Source organism: Ruditapes philippinarum, unplaced genomic scaffold, assembly GCF_026571515.1.
Source record: "Ruditapes philippinarum isolate M1 unplaced genomic scaffold, ASM2657151v2 ctg4834_1_1_1_1, whole genome shotgun sequence".
Taxonomy (NCBI): Eukaryota; Metazoa; Mollusca; class Bivalvia; order Venerida; family Veneridae; genus Ruditapes; species Ruditapes philippinarum.
In genome coordinates, this window is record NW_026858530.1 from 112,948 (window position 1) to 135,563 (window position 22,616).

The window sequence follows — 22,616 nt, forward strand, 5'->3', positions numbered from 1 at the left end:
TTTATTCACTATGCTCTGCAAACATCAGAATTTCAAGGACACAAATCAATAAAGTGGGGAAATATGTTGTGGTTTAGAACTGTTCATTATTAAAGAGAAAATTTGTAGCTGGCCGGATAGCTCAATTGATCTTCTGACAGTCATGGGTTTGAGTCATGGTCAAGCAGTTTCAGTCAGGGTTTAGAAATGGTTTTTCAACTGACACATGTTTGATTCATTTACCAGATTGTATTTAATTTGAAATGGACAAAGGCAGCCTTGTATGCATGATACTTTTAGATCTACAAAAGGCATTTGATACAGTTGATCACACTATACTGCACATGAAGAAGTTTTTCTTCTTCTTCATGAAACTTCTAGCATCTGCTATAGGTAATGATATTCTTACATGGTTAAATGCTTATTTGTGATGGACAGCAGCTAGTGGATGTGGCTGGTACTCATTCTACTACTGTTCCGAGTACCTATGGTGTTCCCCTGAGGTTCATGTAAAGTCCTATTTTATGTCTAATGTATGTCAGTGACATGTCTTCAACCCTAAGCAATAAGCTTTTATTATATGCCGATGACTCAGGTATCCTTGTATCTGGTAAAACAAATCTGAAGAAATTCTCTCTTATGGCATGACTCTTATTAGTGATTTGTTTATTGGCTAAAAATTGTCTTTGCATCTTGGCAAGACAGGGTCTATCCCTTTTGGTTTAAGTTTCAACTTAAACTGAGCCTAGCCTCCAGGTCACGTAGTACTGCTATAAAGTACACATCTTTTGTTAATTGTTTAGGTGCAAAACTTGATCCTTTTTTTTTGGCGTCGCCTTTGATGCTTTACATCAATGCTTTTCTTGTGTACATTATTGTTTACTCCACTTAATCATCAGATGCCCCTGTGATATAACTGAAAAACTGTTTTTCACAAGAAAGTCATCGACATGACTAAACGTGTATGTAAATGTAAATATATAACATTTAGTTAAAGTTGTATAATGATTTACAAGCATATTTAGATACTTACGCAACCGCTATATCATTAAAACACTTGACATTTTATCACGTTGTCAATTGACCTTCATAATAAGGAAGCAACTTTCACTTAACTTGACAAGGAGACAATATAAATATTTAACCCCTAACTGAAGTTTATAAAATATGTTCAACTGAAATGGGGACTTTTTCAAGCAATAAACTAAAGATTGATCAATCGAAAAAAATATCAAATATTGCTGTCGGTAAATTGTTTGATGGCAGTAAACTGAAAATATTTAATATTCATCGATATCTATTCACTATATCTATGACAAAATCAATAAAAATGCGCGTTCAAGTGATAAATTTGATTAGGTTTGAAACCTTCCCCATTAGACTACCTTTTCACAGAACAAAATAAATTGTACTTTTACCGAACTAAATAACCAGCTTGCGGAAGAACCTTTCACCGTATACAAAAAAAATTAGATTGTAATTATGCCTTATTTACCACATTACAACGGCAACAATACTTCAGCATATGTAGAAGCTTAATTCAAAATCATGAAAAAGCTGAATCGTTACAGTAGATCAATCAATATTCGACAATGGCGCTTAATGCTATTAATTATATAAATTATAATTTACATGGTGTTTAATATAACGAAAATGTCGGAAATAATACTTTGAAACTTGTGTGTGTATTATGTGTGTTCTGTTTAATGTATTCGTATAAACGATTTTTTTATCGAACCAGAGTACCACGATTACCCGACCTCTTACAAAACCTATTGCGATCATTGCAATCACTTCCCCATCTTCTTTAAAAATATCTTTGTTGTTTTTAAGTTCATAAAGATAGGTTGCTTTTTGTTCTAAATTATTATATTTAGATAATTTGATTAATAAACGACAAACAGACTGTTGAACAAAGGAATACATTTAGAATTCAGGCAAACATAATGGTTAGCATTTTATTTACATATTTGCAGATTATTGAAAGCGCACAATCATGGATAATAAACAAAAAGAACTCATCGTTGAAGCCTCACTTAATTTGTTAAAATTATCTACAGAACACCTTTCACTATGAATGTACTGTATGGAAAGTAAATATCAGCGTTCAATCTGACTTTTTTGAACTCCAACGCCTTAAACTTAACGAACATATCTAGATCAACAAACAGCGTACTTTATTTGCTTCAACAATGTTATCACGATATTGATCGACCTACTTAACCAGGAAGTACTCCAAATTTAATTTAAGACGTAGGCAACATGAATTTTAAATGCCTAACCGAAGCTTTTAAATTGTGATCAAACTAATCAGGGACCTTCTCAAGCAATACTATTTGTATTATCAATAACCAAATGACAAAATACCGGGGTTGTAATAATGTTTAATGCAAGTAATTTGCAAATAACCAATGACTTTGTATATGGTTGCAATATATTCATGTTTATTTAGTTCAAAATGCATGTGCAAAAAAATAAAGTTCAGCTACTGTGATAACTTCCCTCCTACCTAACTATACACTCATAACCCGGATGAATTGAAATTATGTACCTAACTATTGAAAAGAAGATAACTTTCCCTCTTCCTTTTTCAACTGCAAAAAGAGTTAAAATTTTGTTGAGATGCGTAATTCACTTAAACGAGCGCATGAGGTCAAAAGGAAATAGATTAAGGGAGTATCAAATTGAATATCATAAAGGATAGTCAATATAATAATCAATGATTAATGTATTTATCATTACCAGACAATAACGGTCTGGTCTGTAGTGATTATAATAATAATGATGATAATAATAATAATAAAAATAATAATAAAAATAATAGTAATTATAATAATACTACTAATAATAAAAAATAATAATAATATTAAAAGTAGCATAAATAAAAACAATAATAATTATAATAATCATCATCATCATCATAATTATAATTATAAAGGTAATAATAATAATAATAATAATGAAGGTAACAATAATATTATTATTATTATTATTATTATTATTATTATTATTATTATTATTTATAATAATAATAATATTAATAAAGGTAATAATAATAATAATAACATAAACCAAGAAGAAAGAAAGCATATTTAAAAAAATCTTTAACTGAAATAGATATCTTACAGATTTGAATAAATAGAATAATAACGAAAAATGACTAAAAAAATCAAGATTTGGAAATGCTGAACAAAAAATAATATCTTAAGTTCTGAGTTGATTGAGTGATTTTATTCAGGTTAAAAAACACTCTGATACAGTTCTATGATAACTAGGAATCCAAATTCATATTTAAAAAAAATATATAGAACTTATCTATGGATACATGCCACCTGTACAACATATTTTTACCCAAAAGACAATTTTATATTTTTAGCCATGTTGACTTCTTTGCGACGTCGATGAACTGCGTTGTCGCTTATTAAATGGCACGTGGTAATTCGCCACAAAACACAAAGTCTCTGTTAGTCATTGTTGAATATGAATCATGAATATTTTTAAATACACAACATTTCGTCTCATATAAATGACAAATATAATTGACAGTATTCAAAGGCCTATTATGCCTCAGGTATGCTATCATTTCATTTTTTTAAATATTTTGTTGTTGGTATTTTCCTACTCATGTTTGCTATATAGGTTAAGTATATTTTGCTTTCGTTCCTCTGTTAGCAATTGGTATAATTTTGGTGAAATAGTGTTTGTATGGAAAAAATAGAGTATGGTTATTGAGGCATAATGTGCCTTAAATACATGAATCAAACATATTTGTACCTTACTTGCTAGGAACAGCAAAATCGACAGAACATAACAAATCGTTGTTACGCAGTTAGATACAAGCTCATATATTAGAGTTAGCATTAATACTAAAAAACTGGACACACTCGCGCATAACATTTAAAAAAAGCAAATAGTACAAATGTGCAGTTCATACTTTCCAACGTTTACCAATTTATTTAGAACATTGTATTGTATTCATCAGAAGCAAGCCAATCTGGATAAAGAAAGTCATTTCAATGTGTTTATCCTCTTGTCGAAGGGAAACTATCAAATAGGTATAGCAACTAGAGGTAACTTGGATTACCTTCCTTTGGTCAACCAAAAACGTTTCATAATTTTGAGATTAAAACAAACCCTGAAACATTAGCAATTCTGTTGAACAGTTTAAAATATGCAATATCACTATTTGAAACGAAACAAAACACATGCTTTGAATATAAAAAATCGACACACATGACACATAGCATCCCGTCAACATAAACTATAATCAAGGTTTTACGAACGCGTAAAGTGACTGCGAAGGAATGGCAGCTGTACATTCCTTACGTAAAGAGGAATAAAATACCTACGTTCAGATCTGCGCAGTTGTGAAAATTGAAATTAAAGGGGGAGCTTTATGACATAGACATATGACATTACGTCGTACACGTGGTATACTGTGACAGAACGTGCACGCTTTAATCAATGTTGTAAGATGAGTTAACCAACAATTGTGCCAGGAATCCGACATAAGAAGTCCTATCTATATAATAATAAATATAAAAAGAGTTCGATTACAATCGTAATAGTTTATCATTAATATGTCTTGGACTTTAATTAAAAATTTTCTGCTCAAACGATGGATAAACTTTAATAAGCAAATGATCATCAAAAAAGCCATAGATTCGAGAATAAACGTATTTGAAAAGCCATAAAAGGCATCAGGCCCGTTACAAAATCTAACAAAATGTGTGACCATGCTTATCTTTTTTAAAAGGTGGTTATAAAAGTTATGAAACCGAAAACAATGTCTGCACATCACTATCTCAAGCATTTTACAAGAAAAATACAATATTATTGAAGATTTATACATTTAAATTTCTTGAAAACGAAATTTTTTTCTTGTTTTTTGTTTAAGGTAAAAAACCAAAAGATTGAAAATAATACAGATATTTTATGACATTGCAATCCATTATATAACGATACTTTTGTCCAATGCAAAATTTTTCATATTTAGATGGAGACAACGCGTTAACGCATGATTTGAGCCTAGTTCTATGATATCAAGTGTTGGTAAACTACCATCATTACTACATCAGACATTTGTACAGTCCATTATTTGTATACGGAGATAAGAGAAAATTGTTCTTCCAGTTAGCGAAAATGGAAAAATAATTTTCCTATTCAATTTTGTAAGCGTTCATATGTTGTCCTTTCATTGGAATAATGTGCCAACTCTGTATATAGTGGTGAAGGTAATGATGTTGATTCATTTGCATCATGTTGTGCCATTCTTACATCAGAGATATTTCCCAAGTTTTCATTCCTGATAAAACAATGTGACTTTATATTTCATGTCTCGATGCTAAAATATCAAAGGTAACTGTTTATTGATTTGTTAACATGTAGAAATATTGTCGTTTCGTTTAGACAAACAAATATTCGTATCTTGACACGATTTCATTAACTCTATATGTATATCGGGCACTGATAAAATAAATTTCTTCTAGGCGCATTATCCCTCAGAGACGAATTTTGAAAAAAAGTGCAAAGATAAATAAGGTAATGGGTCACTTTTTTAACTATAACAGGTCACTAAGATAAAAAAAAAATGTTTTAAGAAATATAATTTAATGCATTTCTGAGACATCATGGGCCTTTAAGAAATTGTAATTAAAAGGTCATTACATATCACCTTTGTAGACATTTCAGGAAAGTTTAACAACAATATATATATAAATGGCAATTATTAGTCAAATATATATATACTAGAGTATTCAATAATCGTCTCAGTGTACATGGGCTGAAAACTATGAGGTTAACACTGAGGCTCAAACGGGATTTCGAACAGGTATGGGTAGAACAGACAATGTTTTTGCACTTAATAGTCTATTTAATCATGTCATGGATATTGGAATAAAATTATATTGTGATTTTATAGACTTCAGCAAAGCTTTTGATTATTTTAGCAGGGACTGTCTTTGGACCAAACTTATAGAATTAGTTATTAGTGGTAATATTTATAATAAGATATAATGCGTTCGATGTATCAAAGTGTTAAAGCTTAAAATACATGAATTAAATGATAGTTTCGAATGTATCTTAGGTGTGAGACAAGAAGAATGTGAAACCCCATTTTTATTTTCTATGTTCTTAGTTTTCTTATGTTCTTTCTATGAAAACCAATTTTAGTGTGCTTTTATAGTGTGCTTTTATAGACTTCAGCAAAGCTTTTAATTATGTTATCAGGGACCAAACTTATAAAATTTGTTATTAGGGGTAATATTTGAAATATAATGCGGAAATATAATATGTTCGATGTATCAAAGTGTTAAAGCTGAAATACATGAATTAAATGATACTTATGAATGTATCTTAGGTGTGAAACAAGAAGAATGTGAAACCCCATTTTTATTTTCTATGTTCTTAAATGATATCGAACACATCTTTGTTCATAGTAACCTTAATGGCATTAGTTTAAAATGTCCCTTATTTTATATGCAGATGATATTGTTATATCTGCTGATAGCGAAATAGATTTGCAGTCTAGTTTACACTTACTATATGATAACTGTTATAGACGGAAGTTATTAGTAAATACACCAAAGACTAAAATACTCATATTTAGAAAGGGTGGGTGCCTTCGTGCAAATTTGCAGTTTAAATATGGTGAAAATAACACTGACATCGTAAATCGTTTGTATATTTAGGTATTGTATTTACGACATCTGGTTGTTTTGCTGATCCACAAAATACTGTAGCTTGCTAATGGTTAAAAGCAATATTTAAAATTAACAAATACATTTACTTATATATACATACATTTACTAATGTGTATGTAAAATATAGATTATTATTGTTTGATAAGTTAGTCTTACCTACTTTTAATTATTGTTCTGAGGTCTTGGGATTTTACCCCGGTGCTGCTATTGACAGAGTTCACACACAATTTTGTAAACGTTTACAATATATTGGGTGTAAAGAAATCCACTCAAAACGATTTAGTTTATGGAGAATTAGGTCGCATGTCGTTACAAAACTTTTTTATTATTTAAAAAAAGAAGATTTTATTACATTATTAATACTGGATAAAACTTGTGTATATGTCCCATCGCAAGTATGTTAAAAAAGTATATAATATATTATACAATGATGTTCTGTATAATCCCAATATGAGGCATTGGTGATTATTAGTTAAAAACTTACTTTGTGAATTGGGTTTAATAGACACATGGATTTTTCAAACAGTTGGTGATGTTGATTTGTTTTTATAAAATGTCAGACAAAGAATAAGAGACCAGTTTGCTCAAAAGTGGATTGGTAGACTAAACAATTCCAGTAGAGCAATCTTGTTTAGAGACATAATTAATTTCTGCTTGCAACCATACATAAATATTTTTAATTTTAAAAAGTTACGTGTATCTTTGTTATGATTACGTATGCCATCACACAGATTATTAAAACAGGGAGATCATACCGGCTCAGTGCTATTCCTAATGATGATCGCAATTGCTCTGAATATAATGTTTTAAAGGACGAGTTTCACCTTGTTTTACAATATAATAGATATATTAACCTAAGAAACAAGATTATATCGCCATATTATTTGAAACATCCAAATATGATACAATTTATTGCTCTTATGAACTCTGAAAATGATACTATTATAAAAACGTCTTGCATGTTATATTGAAAAAGCTTTAAATGTTAGGACCGACACTTTTTTCATTCAACGTAATTAAGGTGCTGTCAACTGTGCAACGTAAGTAATTGTAAAATGAAATATATATATATATATATATATATATATATATATATATATATATATATATATATATATATATATATATATATATATATATATATATATATATATATATATATATATATATATATATTATCATTAAAACGTGATAAATGTTATTGTGCTGCGTTGAAATAGATAAGTAGATAATATAATAATGTTTATGAAATAACAATAACCGAATATAAATAGAGTTTGTTATTTCTTAACATTATATATATACTGAAACAAAAAAGAAACTTTCTCCAAGTTTGAATGTAGATATGTGAGTACAGTTTTTCAATCCTTTTGAAACTCGATTTTTACGTTGAATAAACATATCGGGCTTTTATACGGGGATTAGCTGACCGATTTTGCAAACAAAACGAGTTTTACAAGCTACTACATGTATATAAGTGTGTTCATCTAAGTGGTACCCTTGAACAACTGGCACATACTTTGCGAAAGTTTCTTTTTTGGTTCAGTATATAATTATATATACAATGTAGATATTGAAAAAAGTAAAACTTCTTACACGTAGGTTCCATTTGCAGAATTTGATGTAGTTCCTGAAATAGGATTATATTTATAACTTTTAAAAAGCAAATTATTGTTAGTATGAGATGGTTTATAGATTATTACGATTTTAGTACAAATAGTCGTCACATAGAAAATAAAGACATCAGCCAAAATGGAGTAAAATGTGTACCTTCTTTTTTGGTTTTCCGTTTATACATAATTGTTACACCTGTTGCATAGATCAACACGGCAATGCATACAGCCCCAAGAATTATTGCCATTGTATAATTTGTCTTTGTTGTACTTGTGTACATGTCAGATCTGAAATCTTTTAAAAAGAAAATATAACGTGTAATAAACATTTTAGCTTGCTTTGTTTATTATTGGTTTTGTTAAGTGCTGCTGAAATATTTAAGTATTTGTTGCAATTGGTCACTTCACATATGAATTCATTGCTAACAAAAAAGGAGTGTGATCTATGATGTATATTGATGTTTTATTATCTTTAGATAATCTACCAACACGTTAAATTCTTATGAAAATTCGTAATGTTTTATATTATACTAGCAGATACAATAGAAAAGACCAAATAAGCAAAATGTAAAACATTCTGGTGAAATATCAACGACATGTGTCGAAGAGGTACGAGTATTAATTTTATAAAAATAGAAAGGTGACCATAGCGTTTTCAAATCTATTGTTTTATGTCAAAGTTAAATGTTTTATAATATGACATCAGATCGTCTGAACATTTAAAACAAGAAAGTGTTTCGAAAACGAAAATCGTAAAAGTTTCGCCGTGCACTGGTTGGCCATTCAGCGAATCTTTAAATAAAAATTATTTTTAACATATTTTCCCGAAAGATTGGTCTGAAGACAGATATTTCAATAGCAATTACTTACATCTTTTCAAAAATAAAAGTACTGCGTTATATTTAAAAAAAATGGAATTTTCATGCGTTTTTTGGAAAACCCTCGTATAATTCGGGTCAACCCTGAATGTTTCCTGTTTTTAAACCATTCTTACTATTAAATTCCCCCGACACGACCTTTCAAAACATGCATGTCAGTTGTTTTTTTTTTAAATCCTGTAGGATAAACAACTTATTTTGTTTAAAAATTGATGAATGGTATCTGTGATCTTTTGTACCTGAAGAAAATACAATCAATGATGTTGAATATCGACTGTTTTGTTATGAAACAACATTGCATAATTATACAAATATGTTGGCAAAGAATCTTTGAATTTAATTTTAATTCATTTTTTACAGATCTGATTGTTGTCTAGTGCAAAGCATAAATGTATTTTAAATTAACCATTCTATGTAACAATGGTCTTTTAATCTGTAAAATTGTTCAAAGAGTTACAGCTAAATTATGACATGATATTAAAACTATACTGAAAGTATATATCATACACTATACGATAAATATGTATATTTGTTGGTTGTTCTTGACAAAACTGTAATGAAAAATATAACATACAATACACGGTTAGCTGCATGTACATTTGCTGGTTATTCACGACACAAGTCCAATATTTCTTGTCGTCAGAGCTATGAAGATTAGTGATTTTAATTGTAACGCCACTGTTGCTAGAGCTGAATTTATGTCTGGGTTGTGTTCCAAAACAACTTGTTGGGTAACAATTGGCTAAGGATTGAGCAGTTGTTAAATCTGAAGTGGGGATGGAGTCAGTCTTATACACCCTGACAGTGTCTGCATCGCTAAAGTGTACAATGTCACAACCAATTTGGATTTCTCCACCTTTAACAGGTACCTTGTTGTCTTTAATATAAATTTGTTTCAGAATACCTGCATAGAACAAATCAAAAATATTTTAGGTACGGAATTGGCCATAAATATTTCATACTATAACTCTAAAAATGTATAATTTGGATATTATTTAAATAAAATATTGCTTGAGAGAAAAATGGTGATAATACGAGGGATGTCCCAAAATATCGTAGACAAAGTCTGTTACTCTATCAATTATAACACAATAGAGTCTTCCAGCTAGGGAAAAGTCAATATACCTTTTATGTGTGTCTATGCGAAATAAAATCAAAATACCTCCAAGGTTGACCAAGTTATCAAAATTTAAAGAATGCTACCTATAAATACCCGGCGCACGCCGTCATAAACGTCATGACGTTATAAGATTTTTATAAATGTTTTTCAAAGTATTCTCCGTGTTTCTCGATCCACTGTCGGTGTCGGACGACCCATTTATCATAAACATTTTCAAAATAGTCCTGCTTCAATATTCTCAATAGAGTCAATGCTCTCGTAGATTTTCCTGGCTGAGTTTGCTGAAGTATTCGAACATGTGACCTCGTAACTGTGATTTCAATGCAAAGTCTAAGGGCGTATGGAAGTCTCTGAAAACCTATCACATCAAGTTCAATCTGTGTCTCCTTAGATCTATGGGAAGGTGCATTATCTTGATAAATCAAATGTTCTCCATATTGTCAATTAACGCTGGACGCTTCTTGAACTGAACACAGTATTTTCATCTGACGTCGCCATTTTGGGCATTTTCAAAATAGCACTGCTGTTACATATTATGCTACAGATTTTTTCAAAGTAACATTACATAAACGTCTGTTGGTGATATGACGTCAAAATGAATAACGTCATTCCACAGGAATGTATTTCCCATAATTATTATTATGCTGGAAGTTAAAGGCATGTTTTTTAAGAAGCATGCTCTCAACAGTGACTAATATTTTATCGTGCTCTGGGTATGTTGTACTGTTAAATATAAAACCCTGATAAAAAGCGTTACCTAATATATTGGCTATTGACTTTAAGTAGGTAAATTAACGAATGACTAAGGAAGATATCTGGTAAATTTTATTAAGTTATGACCTCAGGTTGAAGAGAAAATAATGTAGTTTACGACATTTTTGGACAACCCTCGTACTCAAAATGATTTTAAAAATAGGTATATAATGAGCGTAAGTTTAATACTGAATTTTATGAACAATTTCAATAAATTTAGTATGTAACTTACACTCTTTTAATATTCTTCATGTATTTATCACATACCCAAAACAAAAATGGTTTAACGTGAAAAGTAACTTTTTCAGTGACGCACCTATAATGTAACGCTTACATTTTGCGCTTCTTTACACTATGTTTGTATAACGGAAAAGACGTCATGTCAAAATAAATGCACAGTCTTGCATCACCGTTGTAACGGAGTCGCAAAAGCGGCCCGCGTATGTGATATGCATGTACGAGTATATTGTATTTAAGTCCTGGACATAAATCACATTACGCAATCAAATTACATACCAAACGAATTTAACAAGCCAATGGTTGATATATTTTCATATTATTTTTTCTTGAGATTCGAAGACTTGTGTAATAGTGCATATTACCACCGTAGGGAACGTGTTACAGTATCGCGTTTTCCAGTTACAGTATAGAATTTTAAAGATGGAGGATTATTTGTTGGGAGGACAGGTAGGTGATTTTTATTCAGGTCCATTCTACAAGTAGTTTAGTTTTTAATCTGAAAGATGTTTTTGTGCTTTGCTTGTAAGGAACTGAATCCGGTATCTAGTCATATATTTCTTCAGACCCTGCGCCGCAGATTTATCGCTATAATGTCTCATAAATATGCAGATTTGACGGTTTGAAAATTTGAATCGAGAGACCAACGCATTTTTCTCCAATTTCGACATTATTTATGCATGCCTAGAAAAAGTTAATCTGCAAAACATTAGTCCTTCATGTTAGGAAACGTTTATAAAAGTAAATGACCAGTTAAACCTATTTTTCTGTTCCTAAAATGCGTTTGAAAAAATAAACAATGTTACAGTATAGAGCGAGTTGATTTGTGCAGGGTTACAGCATAGACTTAGCGATTTGTATCCAATTTTGTTACAGTTTATACCCAGATTTCGGTTACAGTTTAGATTTTGAAAAAGATTTTGAAGTTACGATTTTTTTGTCATTATTAAATTAAAAGTCGTTTTTTTTATTTCAGACATCCTGTATAGCAGTTTTCATGTTTCTGAAAAAGAAAATAATATTGAAAGTTATAGAGTATAAATTAAGGTCAGACAATTACAATATCTTCTCTAGTGAGCCTGATGGAGGTACATAATAGTGGCAGAGTCGGGATAATGCCGTCGACTTCAAATCATCTTTCATTTACTGCTGTAGTTGAAATCCAATCATTGGGATTCTGTTTTTCTCTATTTAATTGTCACATCCATGTTATTTGTGACGTGTGGCGGCTGTACAAAGTCTCCCCGTACTTTCAATTAATGATGTTATATTTTCGATCCTTGAAGATAGTTCAGCACGACATGCACTTTCCAGTACCGTCCATGAACAGGCTCAATCAAACCGAGCCTGCAACATTTTCAATTTTGGCGTGTTGGACTTTCTGTAGGGATTCTGTTTTTCTCTATTTTTTTGGATTCTTTGTATGTGAGAAATCTATCAAGCTAATTTACGGAAGGTCAGTGGTACTAGTCAGGTGCCCGCTCGTGTCTGAAATGTTTCACAAAGGGTATCTGGGGTCTTTCTTTACACTAAAGCAGGAATGTTTTCACATGACCTCAGTGTCGTTGAAACTTAAAATCCAAGAAAGCCAAACGTAACAAACCCTTTTAAATACTAATAAAATACTTTATGGTAGATGGAAATTCCAACTTAAAATAAAATTCAAGGTTGCAGTGTTGCTCACTTAAATACTGTTTAATCATTCTTAGGGTATTGCCTGCTTGTTAATTGTGACTTTTGACAGCTTATCTATGGTACGCAGGATTCATTACCTCCGATCCCTTCTCAAAATTTCATTTTGTTTAGTTTCACTCATTGTATTCTCGTTTAGGGCACACGCAATTTTTAACCTGGGGGTAATATGCCGCTTTTCATAGAATGGCACATGGCAATAACGTGTCACATTGAAGGTTTCATGAAAACCGCCATATGAACAGTCCACAGATGTTAAAAAAAATCTGAAGTGTACCAGTTACCACTACCGTCCATGAACAAGTTTAATCAAACTGATCCTGCAACATTTTCATGTTTTCCGTGTTGGACTTTTGTTAAGGATTCTTTTTTTTTCTCTATTTTATTACTAATAGGCATTATTATAATGTATAATGAAATCAGGCAATAATCTTTCTTCTCTCAATACAATTCGATAAAAGTAACTGTTGTTGTCGTGAAAACAGTCCTTACTTGGGACATTACTTATTCTGCAAAAAGTCTCAATTTGAAACTTAAAGTAAGAAAAATAGCAAACTATAACTTTTCTGCTGAAGAAAAAAGTAATACAACCTTTCAAGAATGTATTAAATAGAAAGGTATGAGTTATTTCATAAAAATAATGGATACACGAACTTTGTTTGAAATTTGGCAAGAATCTAAACTGTAATAGAAATCTGGGTATAAACTGTAACAAAATTGGATCAAAAACGTGAGGTCTATGCTGTAACCCTTCAAAATTAACCTCGCTCTATACTGTAACATTGTTTATTTTTTCAAACGCATTTTACCAACAGGAAAATAGGTTCAACTGGTCATTTACTTTTATAAATGTTTCTTAACTCAAAGGACTAACGTTTTGTATATTTACTTTATCTAGGCGTGCTTAAATAATGTCGGAATTGGAGAAAAATGCGTTGGTCTCTCGATTCAAATTTTCAAACCGTCAAATCTGCACATTTATGAGACAATATAGAGATAAATCTGCGGTGCAAGGTCTGAAGAAATATATTGCTAGATACCGAAATCTGTTCCTTAAAGGCAAAGCACAAAAACATCTTTTAGAAACTAAACTACTAGTAGTATGGACCTGAATAAAAATCACCTATCTCTCTTCCCATAAATAATCCTCCATCTTGAAAATTCTATACTGTAACCGAAAAACGCGATACTGTAACAGGTTCCCTACGGTGATTACATATATATCTATATATTTGCTTTTTTGTGTAATTAATTATCAATAAATCTTGAGAAAATGACAGGTACAGAATGTTATGCAAATATATGTTTAAGGCTTAACTCTTACCATGACCCCACGTTGAAGATATTGTAGTTGTTTCAGTTATTGTATCTGTCAAAAGAAATAAAATTTATAAACATCAATCAGAGTCTCATTATGTAGACAATTATCAGAAAAGTTCCGGTATCGAACTTATATTGAATGTCATGTAACCTTTGTATTCTCAACTCCTAGCATTAAAAATCTAAAAAGAAAGAAAATGATAAATGTATGAAATTATATTTGATACAAAACAAACATGTATAAATGCAAACAATGGACACATGAATATTTCTGTATGACTAGAATGCGTGCAAGTGAAAACTATTTTGAATTAAATCTTAATTGTAAACAATACGTAAGGTAGCAAACTGTTTTATTATGTCAGTTTTCGCCCTCGCATTATACAACTCAGTGTCTTTATTCATACGAGCTCAATGTTGCTACAGATACACAAAATATGCGCGATACAAGATGGTGCTTACGATACCAGCATGTTAAGTCAGTGAGATCCAGCGTCGGCGTTGGTTTGATTAAAGAACTACATAGTACAGTTGTTCAACGTTTCCTGTAAACTTTATTATTCAAAGTTTCAAAATTATGTTGTCATGATTGTTTGAATATTCGCCTTCTGTTTTCTTCTCCGATTTTCAGCTATAAAGCCATTATGTTAACGGACTTTTCAATCAGTCTTTGTGTAAATATAATACTTGTATTATAACGAATAAGTTTTATCAGCCTATGTGTTCTTTTGTAGATTATTTTATGCGTGACATTGAACTTAAAATATCTACTTCAATCTCCTGGTCATGAATATTCTAAATAATAATCTTTGGTCTGGAAGCGCACATGTTTTAAGGTAGTGGGCGGAAAAACTCTCAGTACTTAGGACCACTGAACTACTTACCTAAAAATCGATAGGTCATTTTACGAGGGGTTATCAAGAATTACGTAGACTGGTTCAATATCTTTAAAACGGACCCATATAAAATATTTTTATTTATATCACTGTCGTGACCTATCTCTTTGCCATTTACAAAGAGCTGTAAATCAGTCATGCATTATTCAGAGCAGAATAACTAGCATAATTGTAACTATAGTAACGCGTTACCGGCCCAGGTGCTATTTTTATATATATGATTGCTTTATTCAATGCATTAAAATTTCGACCCTGTTTATCAAAATAACAGAAAAATGCGGGAATATGATTAAGGACGTTTGTATGACGTCATTTGACGTTAGATAAGGAAAATAAGCAACGTTTAAACCATAGTAGTCCGTTACGCAGCTACGTTAAAAATGATATCACAAGACCGCTTTGAATTGCGTGCCCACATAAAGTTCTGCATGGAATTATGTGAGACACATATAAAAAGCTGCAGAGGACCAGAGAAGAGAATGCTGTTTCTCAAGCACTCGTTTTTAGGTGGTTCCGGCAATTCTCTGAAGGGCAGAAGTCACTTGAAGATGATGAAGGGCGTGGATGAAGGTCGAGCGTCAAGCCGTCAGATGTGACGTCAATTGAAGATATTATTAAGGAGGTCGCAAGAGTGACCGTTCGAGAGATATCAGAAGTAACTGGGATGAGCTATTGAACCACGCACACAATTATCACGTAGAAATTGGACATGCGAAAGGTATTTTATGTGCATTTAGTTATGATTTTTTTGGTTTTAATCACCATACAACCTATTCAGTTTCGAATATAAAAATTTTAATTTTTCGCGCTAATTTATGATTTCTAAATAATAAAATGCACGGAAACACATTCATTTCAAACATCCTGCGTATTTCAAATTTATAAACAATGTATCAAAAACTTAAACAATTTTACAAAATACCTTAATATTTGCTTATCAAGGAAGGGCCAGCGCTTTGAGAATTTGGAGGAGTTACAGTCAGCGAGAAACACTATAATACGTTAGTATCCAGCAGAGTATTACATGAAAATATACTCTCAGTGGCCTAAGAGGCACGAACGTTGCATTGCATGTTCTGGCCCGTACTTTGAAAAAGAGTGAATGTCATATGCCAGTTGATGCTTTTCCTTAAACACTGACTACGCTGCGACGTCGCTGACGTCGATAGTTTTTTGACGACGTGGGCCGGTACCGCGATAGGGACACATTTTCATGGTTTGTTATTCCGAATTATGATAACATATTGTGAAACAAAATTGCATGTTGTTTGCTGATAAAATGTACTTTCATGTGATATAAATTTTATGTACGCCTGTCAAACAATAAAGGAGACATTGAGCTGTCTACGTAATTCTTGATCATCCCTCGTAGTCATATTCAACTTCCGAATCAATTTGCAAATTCATTACCATATTATTCTTTACCTTTAATCTTCAGAGTGTAAAGTCATCTAATATTCAATACATACCAATATCTACACACAATTCTGAAACGTTTTGAAGCCTTCACTTATTAATTTGTTGGATGAGTTTTTAGTGGCTAATGGCATGATGACCTTTGAACTATAAACCGTTAATCAATATGGTTTGTGTTATGACACTGTGAAAATGTGACCCTGACCTTTAATCTACTGACTCTCTCAAATGTAATTGATGCCATATTGTCACGGTCTAGGCCGTGAGGTAAAAACCTTTGGTAGTGTGGTCTGTCAGTAGAGATTTATTTATGTAGTCTGTAAAGGGAGTTGGCTGGCTTCTATAGTGATTACTATTCTTTTATCATTCAGCAACAGATTCTATACGATAATGTATTAATAAGTAAAAGTTTGTAGTAGAAATCATCAGAGTTTCAAGTCCTATTTATGTTTAAACCGTTTTCTAAATGATATATCTCCTTTAATGTAATGCATCTTAATGTCTAACGCGTGTACCTTCTTTAATAGTCAACACGGAATATAGCGTACCAGTGAACCGTGACTAAATTCAACAAGCAGTTAAATAATCTATTTCAAGCAGTAAAGTGTTAATAAAAACGTGTAATAAAGATTAAATATCTAGAAAATAGCTCAGAACTGTTTAGTCTGAATAAATAAATCGTTATTTATCAAGAATAGTTTAATTAATTTAAAACGTATTTAGTTGCAGACGGCATTTATAAAAAATTTCCGCCCAAATTTGTAACTCAGCAAAACGGGGTTTTGCCTCTGAAGTTCTGGTCAAGACTGAGCTGTTCAACCAAAAATCTGGGCCCTTTTATACCCAGACAAATCCCAACCAAAATAAAGTGGTTGAAGTGGTTGGTTTACCAAAGTGGTTGTGGTTGGAGCCAAAAAGTGGTTGGTCCGACCAAGAAATATTGGTTGATTTACCAAAAAGGTTAGAAATGTAAACATAGACTCTTAGACCTATGAAATAATAAAAATGGACATAGAACATATTGTTACAAATATTATGGCATTATCTTAAACATGTTATACATTTTCAATGAAGAAAATACACAAAAATCAGATCGCAGAATTTCGTCAATAAATTAGCTGTAGCCGGTCGTCCCTAGTAACGTACCGGAAACAGTTCAAAATGGCATCATGAAGCGAAAGTGGACGCACGTTTTTCTAAGAAAATGGATCATAACTACAAAAATACATGGAATTAAACATTGTTACTTGGCAAAACAGTAGCTTAATTAATTTACAAACAATAACAATAGGATTTATAATCACAGGTAACGAGTGAAAGTGACAATTCCCCTAAGAAGTTAGATTGAGCTGCACATCGTGAAAATGGAGGATAAACAAGGAAACATGTTGGATAAAATAGGATAGATTAAATCTGGCTCATAACCCGTATACATGCGTTGGTGTTTTGATTTCTAGTAAAACACAGCTCATTATAAGTTTTATGGCTAGAAAATGTCAACATATCCTCACTATTAAAGATTAGAAGAAAAGTAATTTCTCAAGTTCAAGTCAATTAAGGTAAGGAGTTGAGTTCATGCAGTTCAGTTATATTACAGTTATAGTTGCAAATTTCAGATCACTACAATATTCTAGCCATGGCCAACTTCCATAGCAAATAAAAGGACTGTGACAATAAGCGTCCAAAAGAGGAAAATGGAACATTTGCTAGTTATGACCAAATTTAGCGCAAAACTGCAGGCCTGTAGGATAAAGTGCCTACTAGTTACACGTAGGGAAACATTTAGAACTCAAGGCCATGGTGTTTTGATCCTTAATCCATTGGCTACACCATCAATGGATCATTTTTTTAATGTTTGACTTCATTTTTGGCTATGATTATTTTATAATGAACGAAATTCGATGTTCTACCACAAGTTAAAATTGCACTCTTTCCTGCAAAGGGTAAAATTTGACACTAGTTTTTGTTTGTTAATCGAACAGAAAGAAGGGAAAACAATCTAAAATAATGTTAAGAAGTTATTGGCCTGTATAAAGATGACAGCCATCGTGTACATTGTGTATCATTTCCAGCACATCAGTGGGTTAAAACATTTGTAAATATCATCGTTTGTGATTAAACAGTGTCCGCTTTTATCTATCACATATTCAGAATACGTTGTTTTTTACGACTTTGTAATATCCAAAAGAGTATTCATTAACTAATAATTTCATCTATCCCATATTCAAAACAAGTTGTTCTTACGACTTTTTGATGTCCAAAAGAGTATGTCTTATTTAAGAATTAAAGAAAAATTGTGTTTATATACTTTTTGATTCTTCAAATGCGTGCTATGTTTCATGTTCTCAATTAAATGTATTTTGCAATGTTTTAATGAACCAATACAACAAATATAAAATTGTGTGTTTTGTTGTTTGTCTACATTGTTGCTGTTGTTTTTTTTTCGCCGATTTAAACACATTTATCTATATTTCGGCGTATGGTCACTTAACCGACTTTCAGTGACCAATATTTCCATGACCAACTGTTAATTGCACACTATTTCTGAATCAGTACATGACCATTAGATGCGGTGTTCGAGGTCAATGTCTCCTCTCTTTAAACAAGGTAAGAGACCCATAAAAAACAAATCCTATCTTTTCCTTATTGAGTTTGGCGGCGTAAAACACTTTCAAAAATGTGAAAGAATAAATCAGTTTAAATCGAAATATGTTTAAAACCGAAAGAGAATTAAAAGAACAATCAAATATGCAACCAGCTCATTGTAGTATATTTAGAATTATTATGTATTAGAAGTTATGCCTACGAGTATTGTTGTTTACTGTATTTAAACGTTAAAAGCAATATTTTGAACATCGCTTATACTAATGCAAACTATTAATGCACAATGTACATCATTTTTGTGTCGCCTCTACGGAGTAGTGGCGACATATAGGGATCACTTCTCCGTCGTCTGTCTGTCCGTCTGTCCGTTTGTCTGTTTGTCTGTCCGTCACAGAACTTGTCAGGACTACTCCTCATAAACTACTGGTGCAATTTCATCTAAACTTTACAGGAATAATCAGTATTAAGTCCAGTTGTGCATATATTCAGCATTTTCCGGTTCAATGATTTTGTCAGAGTTATGGCCCTTTAATAATTTTTATTTTTAAAGTTTGTCCGGACTACTTCTCTTATACCACTAATGCAATTTTAAGGAAACTTTACAGGATTGATCTGTAGCTCAAGTCTTTGCGCATATTGCACGGGTTTTCCGGGTGAATGATTTTTGGCTGAGTAATGGCTCTTTGATAAAAAGGTGATATTTTCTGTGTGTTGCCAGATACACAAAAGCTTGTCCGGACTATTCCTCATAAACTACTGGTGCAATTTCATCCAAACTTTACAGAAATGATAAGTACCAAGTTTAGTTGTGCATATTGTCAGCATTTTCCGGTTCAATAATTTGTGTCAGAGTTATGGCCCTTTAATATTTTTTTATTTTTAAAGTTTGTCCGGACTACTTCTCTTATACCACTATTGCAATTTCAATGAAACTGTATAGGATTGATCTGTGGCTCAAGCCCTTGCGCATATTGCACGGGTTTTCCGGTTGAATGATTTTTGGCCGAGTTATGGCCCTTTGATAAAAAAGGTTTTTTTTCTGTGTGTTGCCAGATACATAAAAGCTTGTCCAGACTACTCCTCATAAACTACTGGTGCAATTTTATCCAAACTTTACAGAAATGGTCAGTACTAAGTCTAGTTATGCACTGTCTGTCTGTCTGTCCGTCTGTCCGTCTGTCACAGAACTTTTCCCAACATGAAATAGGCCATCATGAGGCGACACATGTGATCACTTATCGCTCTTGTTATACATAATACTTATGTTTCTAGAAATGTCTAAAATATATCATCACTAGTCTCAAACCTAAGGTATGACACTTACTATCAATTCACATAAATATAAATAATCATTCTACTTTTTCAGACTGTTTTATGTCTTTTAAATATTAAATGTAGAGTACGTCATTGCTAGATCAAAGTATTCAAGCATTACGTAATATTCCTGTTGGTAAAACATCCCATATTTTCTCGGTGTTTACATATTTAAACAAAATCAAGAATGCGATCCATAAATGTTTTCTTCCACAATGTTTTAAAAGGATTTCAAAGAAGACCGAAAGAAAAAACCTATGATTTTGACACTAATCTGACTACATAATATTTGTTTGATTAAAAGGCCCACTATGCCTCAGAAATAATGTCATTTTATTCTTATTTTGGCTCTAATTTTGGTATCTTGTTATCCTTCTTTTGCTCTTTTTGTCTAATATATTGATTTAAGTAATTTAAAAATAAGTATTTAGTATGGAAATCAAATGATACAGTAACTGTAATTACATTTTGCTACCTTTACGACACTTTACCGCATATCCAGCGCTATTTTTTCAGCTGATAAACATAAAACATGATTTAAAGCAATTATCAAAATGTCATTTAACAAATGTTGGCATTTCTTAAGTTTTATATATGTATTGATTCCTGAAGCATTGTGTACCTTCTGTACATTTACAATATTTCCTATATGATAATTCATGCATGTAAAACAGACTTCCGCATTATTTGATGTGCATTTCCATTTCTAAGATAAAGACACCGTGTGTGAATCGCCGATAAAAGGTTCAAGTATTTATCGTTTGAAAATTATAGGACAACACTTATTTTAAAAATGAGGGTTGGAAAATGAAAGATATTAAAATAAATAAACAAACATATTTATTTCTATTACATTTGAGTTCATTTATATTGAATTCAAAATGATATTGTCATACAAACTCATGAAGGTAGTTACATATGGTTTTAAACTTACCTAAGATATACACATCTACACATCCTTCCAACTGCTGTATACCCTGAGTCACCGAATGTTTGTATCTTCCTCCATCTGATTTTTGCAAGTTGTAAAGTCTGATAGAGAGGTCTCCTGTTTCAGCATTGCCGGTAAATGTACAATTGTTACAGGCACTTATGAAAGTATTTGCACCATTTTTATAAAGCGCTGATAGTAATGGAAAGTTTTTATTAGACAGTATTTGGTTGGTTACAACTACAGATGAATCTAAAGAGTTAACTGTCCTTGCTTGAAACTGTAACGTGACATTATTTCCAGGTATTACATACTTAGTTGTTATTGAAGTACAACCAGATACTGAAACAGAACGTTGCATTCATTAAGATGACTCTTGCAAAACATTTCCTTCACATTTTTATCAAAATAAATGCATCCTTATTAAACTTTCATCAAACTTGTTCTTTAGCAACAACATTACAAATTGATTATCGGTTAAATATTCTCTTTTTATCATACAATATTGTAACATATGACAAAATATTATATCAAGATATTTGAAAACGACTTCAAAGGCATTTGAACAATTTCGAGCAATTAAATTATGCAATGCATCATATATATTTATGAGAAAATATAAAACAAATTTGAAATGAATAATACCAGATAGATTTATTTTCTCCAGAATTGAAGAGCATGAACATATATACAAATTATACTACAACCATATATGCCGGTTCAAATAAATGCAGCTACATTATAAATTATATGACATTGAAATTCAATGCATTTAAAATATCACTTGTACATGTATACAGACACATTAACTCGTAATCGCAATATCAACATTCCTATAAGTTAACAAAGACATGTATATGTACATATATGACGAAATCTCTTGCAATAAGTAAGAAATATCAATGCCAATAAATTATATCACTTGTGACGATAAACATGAACTAAACATAACACTGTATGTTTATCATATACAGTGCTAAAATAGTTTGACTTAAATCAGATCAACTTAAGTCTTTCATGTAAATCCCTTACAAACACTTTGAAACTGAATAATTTAGCAGCATTTGATCGTCATCTTTTATAGCAAGCTGAATAAAACGCTCAAAAAGTTCATAATGCAATTAATGTTATAAATGTTTCTATACAGCAAGTATCTAAAACT

The 22,616-nt window shown here is 31.4% G+C and overlaps 1 protein-coding gene across 2 annotated transcripts in view; it reads right to left on the reverse strand.

Annotated features, from left to right (window-relative positions):
- Positions 1 to 3,204: 3,204 nt before the first annotated feature.
- The window catches only part of LOC132753499 (uncharacterized), a 57,804-nt gene continuing 38,392 nt past the window's right edge, over positions 3,205 to 22,616 (reverse strand). The window contains exons 4-9 of one of the 2 annotated variants that reach the window (XM_060743978.1): positions 21,458 to 21,796; positions 14,298 to 14,342; positions 9,746 to 10,075; positions 8,451 to 8,588; positions 8,277 to 8,310; positions 3,205 to 5,284 (exon numbers count right to left, since the gene is read on the reverse strand). In XM_060743978.1, the coding sequence (XP_060599961.1) occupies positions 5,143 to 5,284; positions 8,277 to 8,310; positions 8,451 to 8,588; positions 9,746 to 10,075; positions 14,298 to 14,342; positions 21,458 to 21,796 (1,028 nt within the window). In that variant the 3' untranslated portion in view covers positions 3,205 to 5,142. The remainder of the gene's footprint in view (positions 5,285 to 8,276; positions 8,311 to 8,450; positions 8,589 to 9,745; positions 10,076 to 14,297; positions 14,343 to 21,457; positions 21,797 to 22,616) is intronic. The other variant, XM_060743979.1, reaches the window with a different exon arrangement.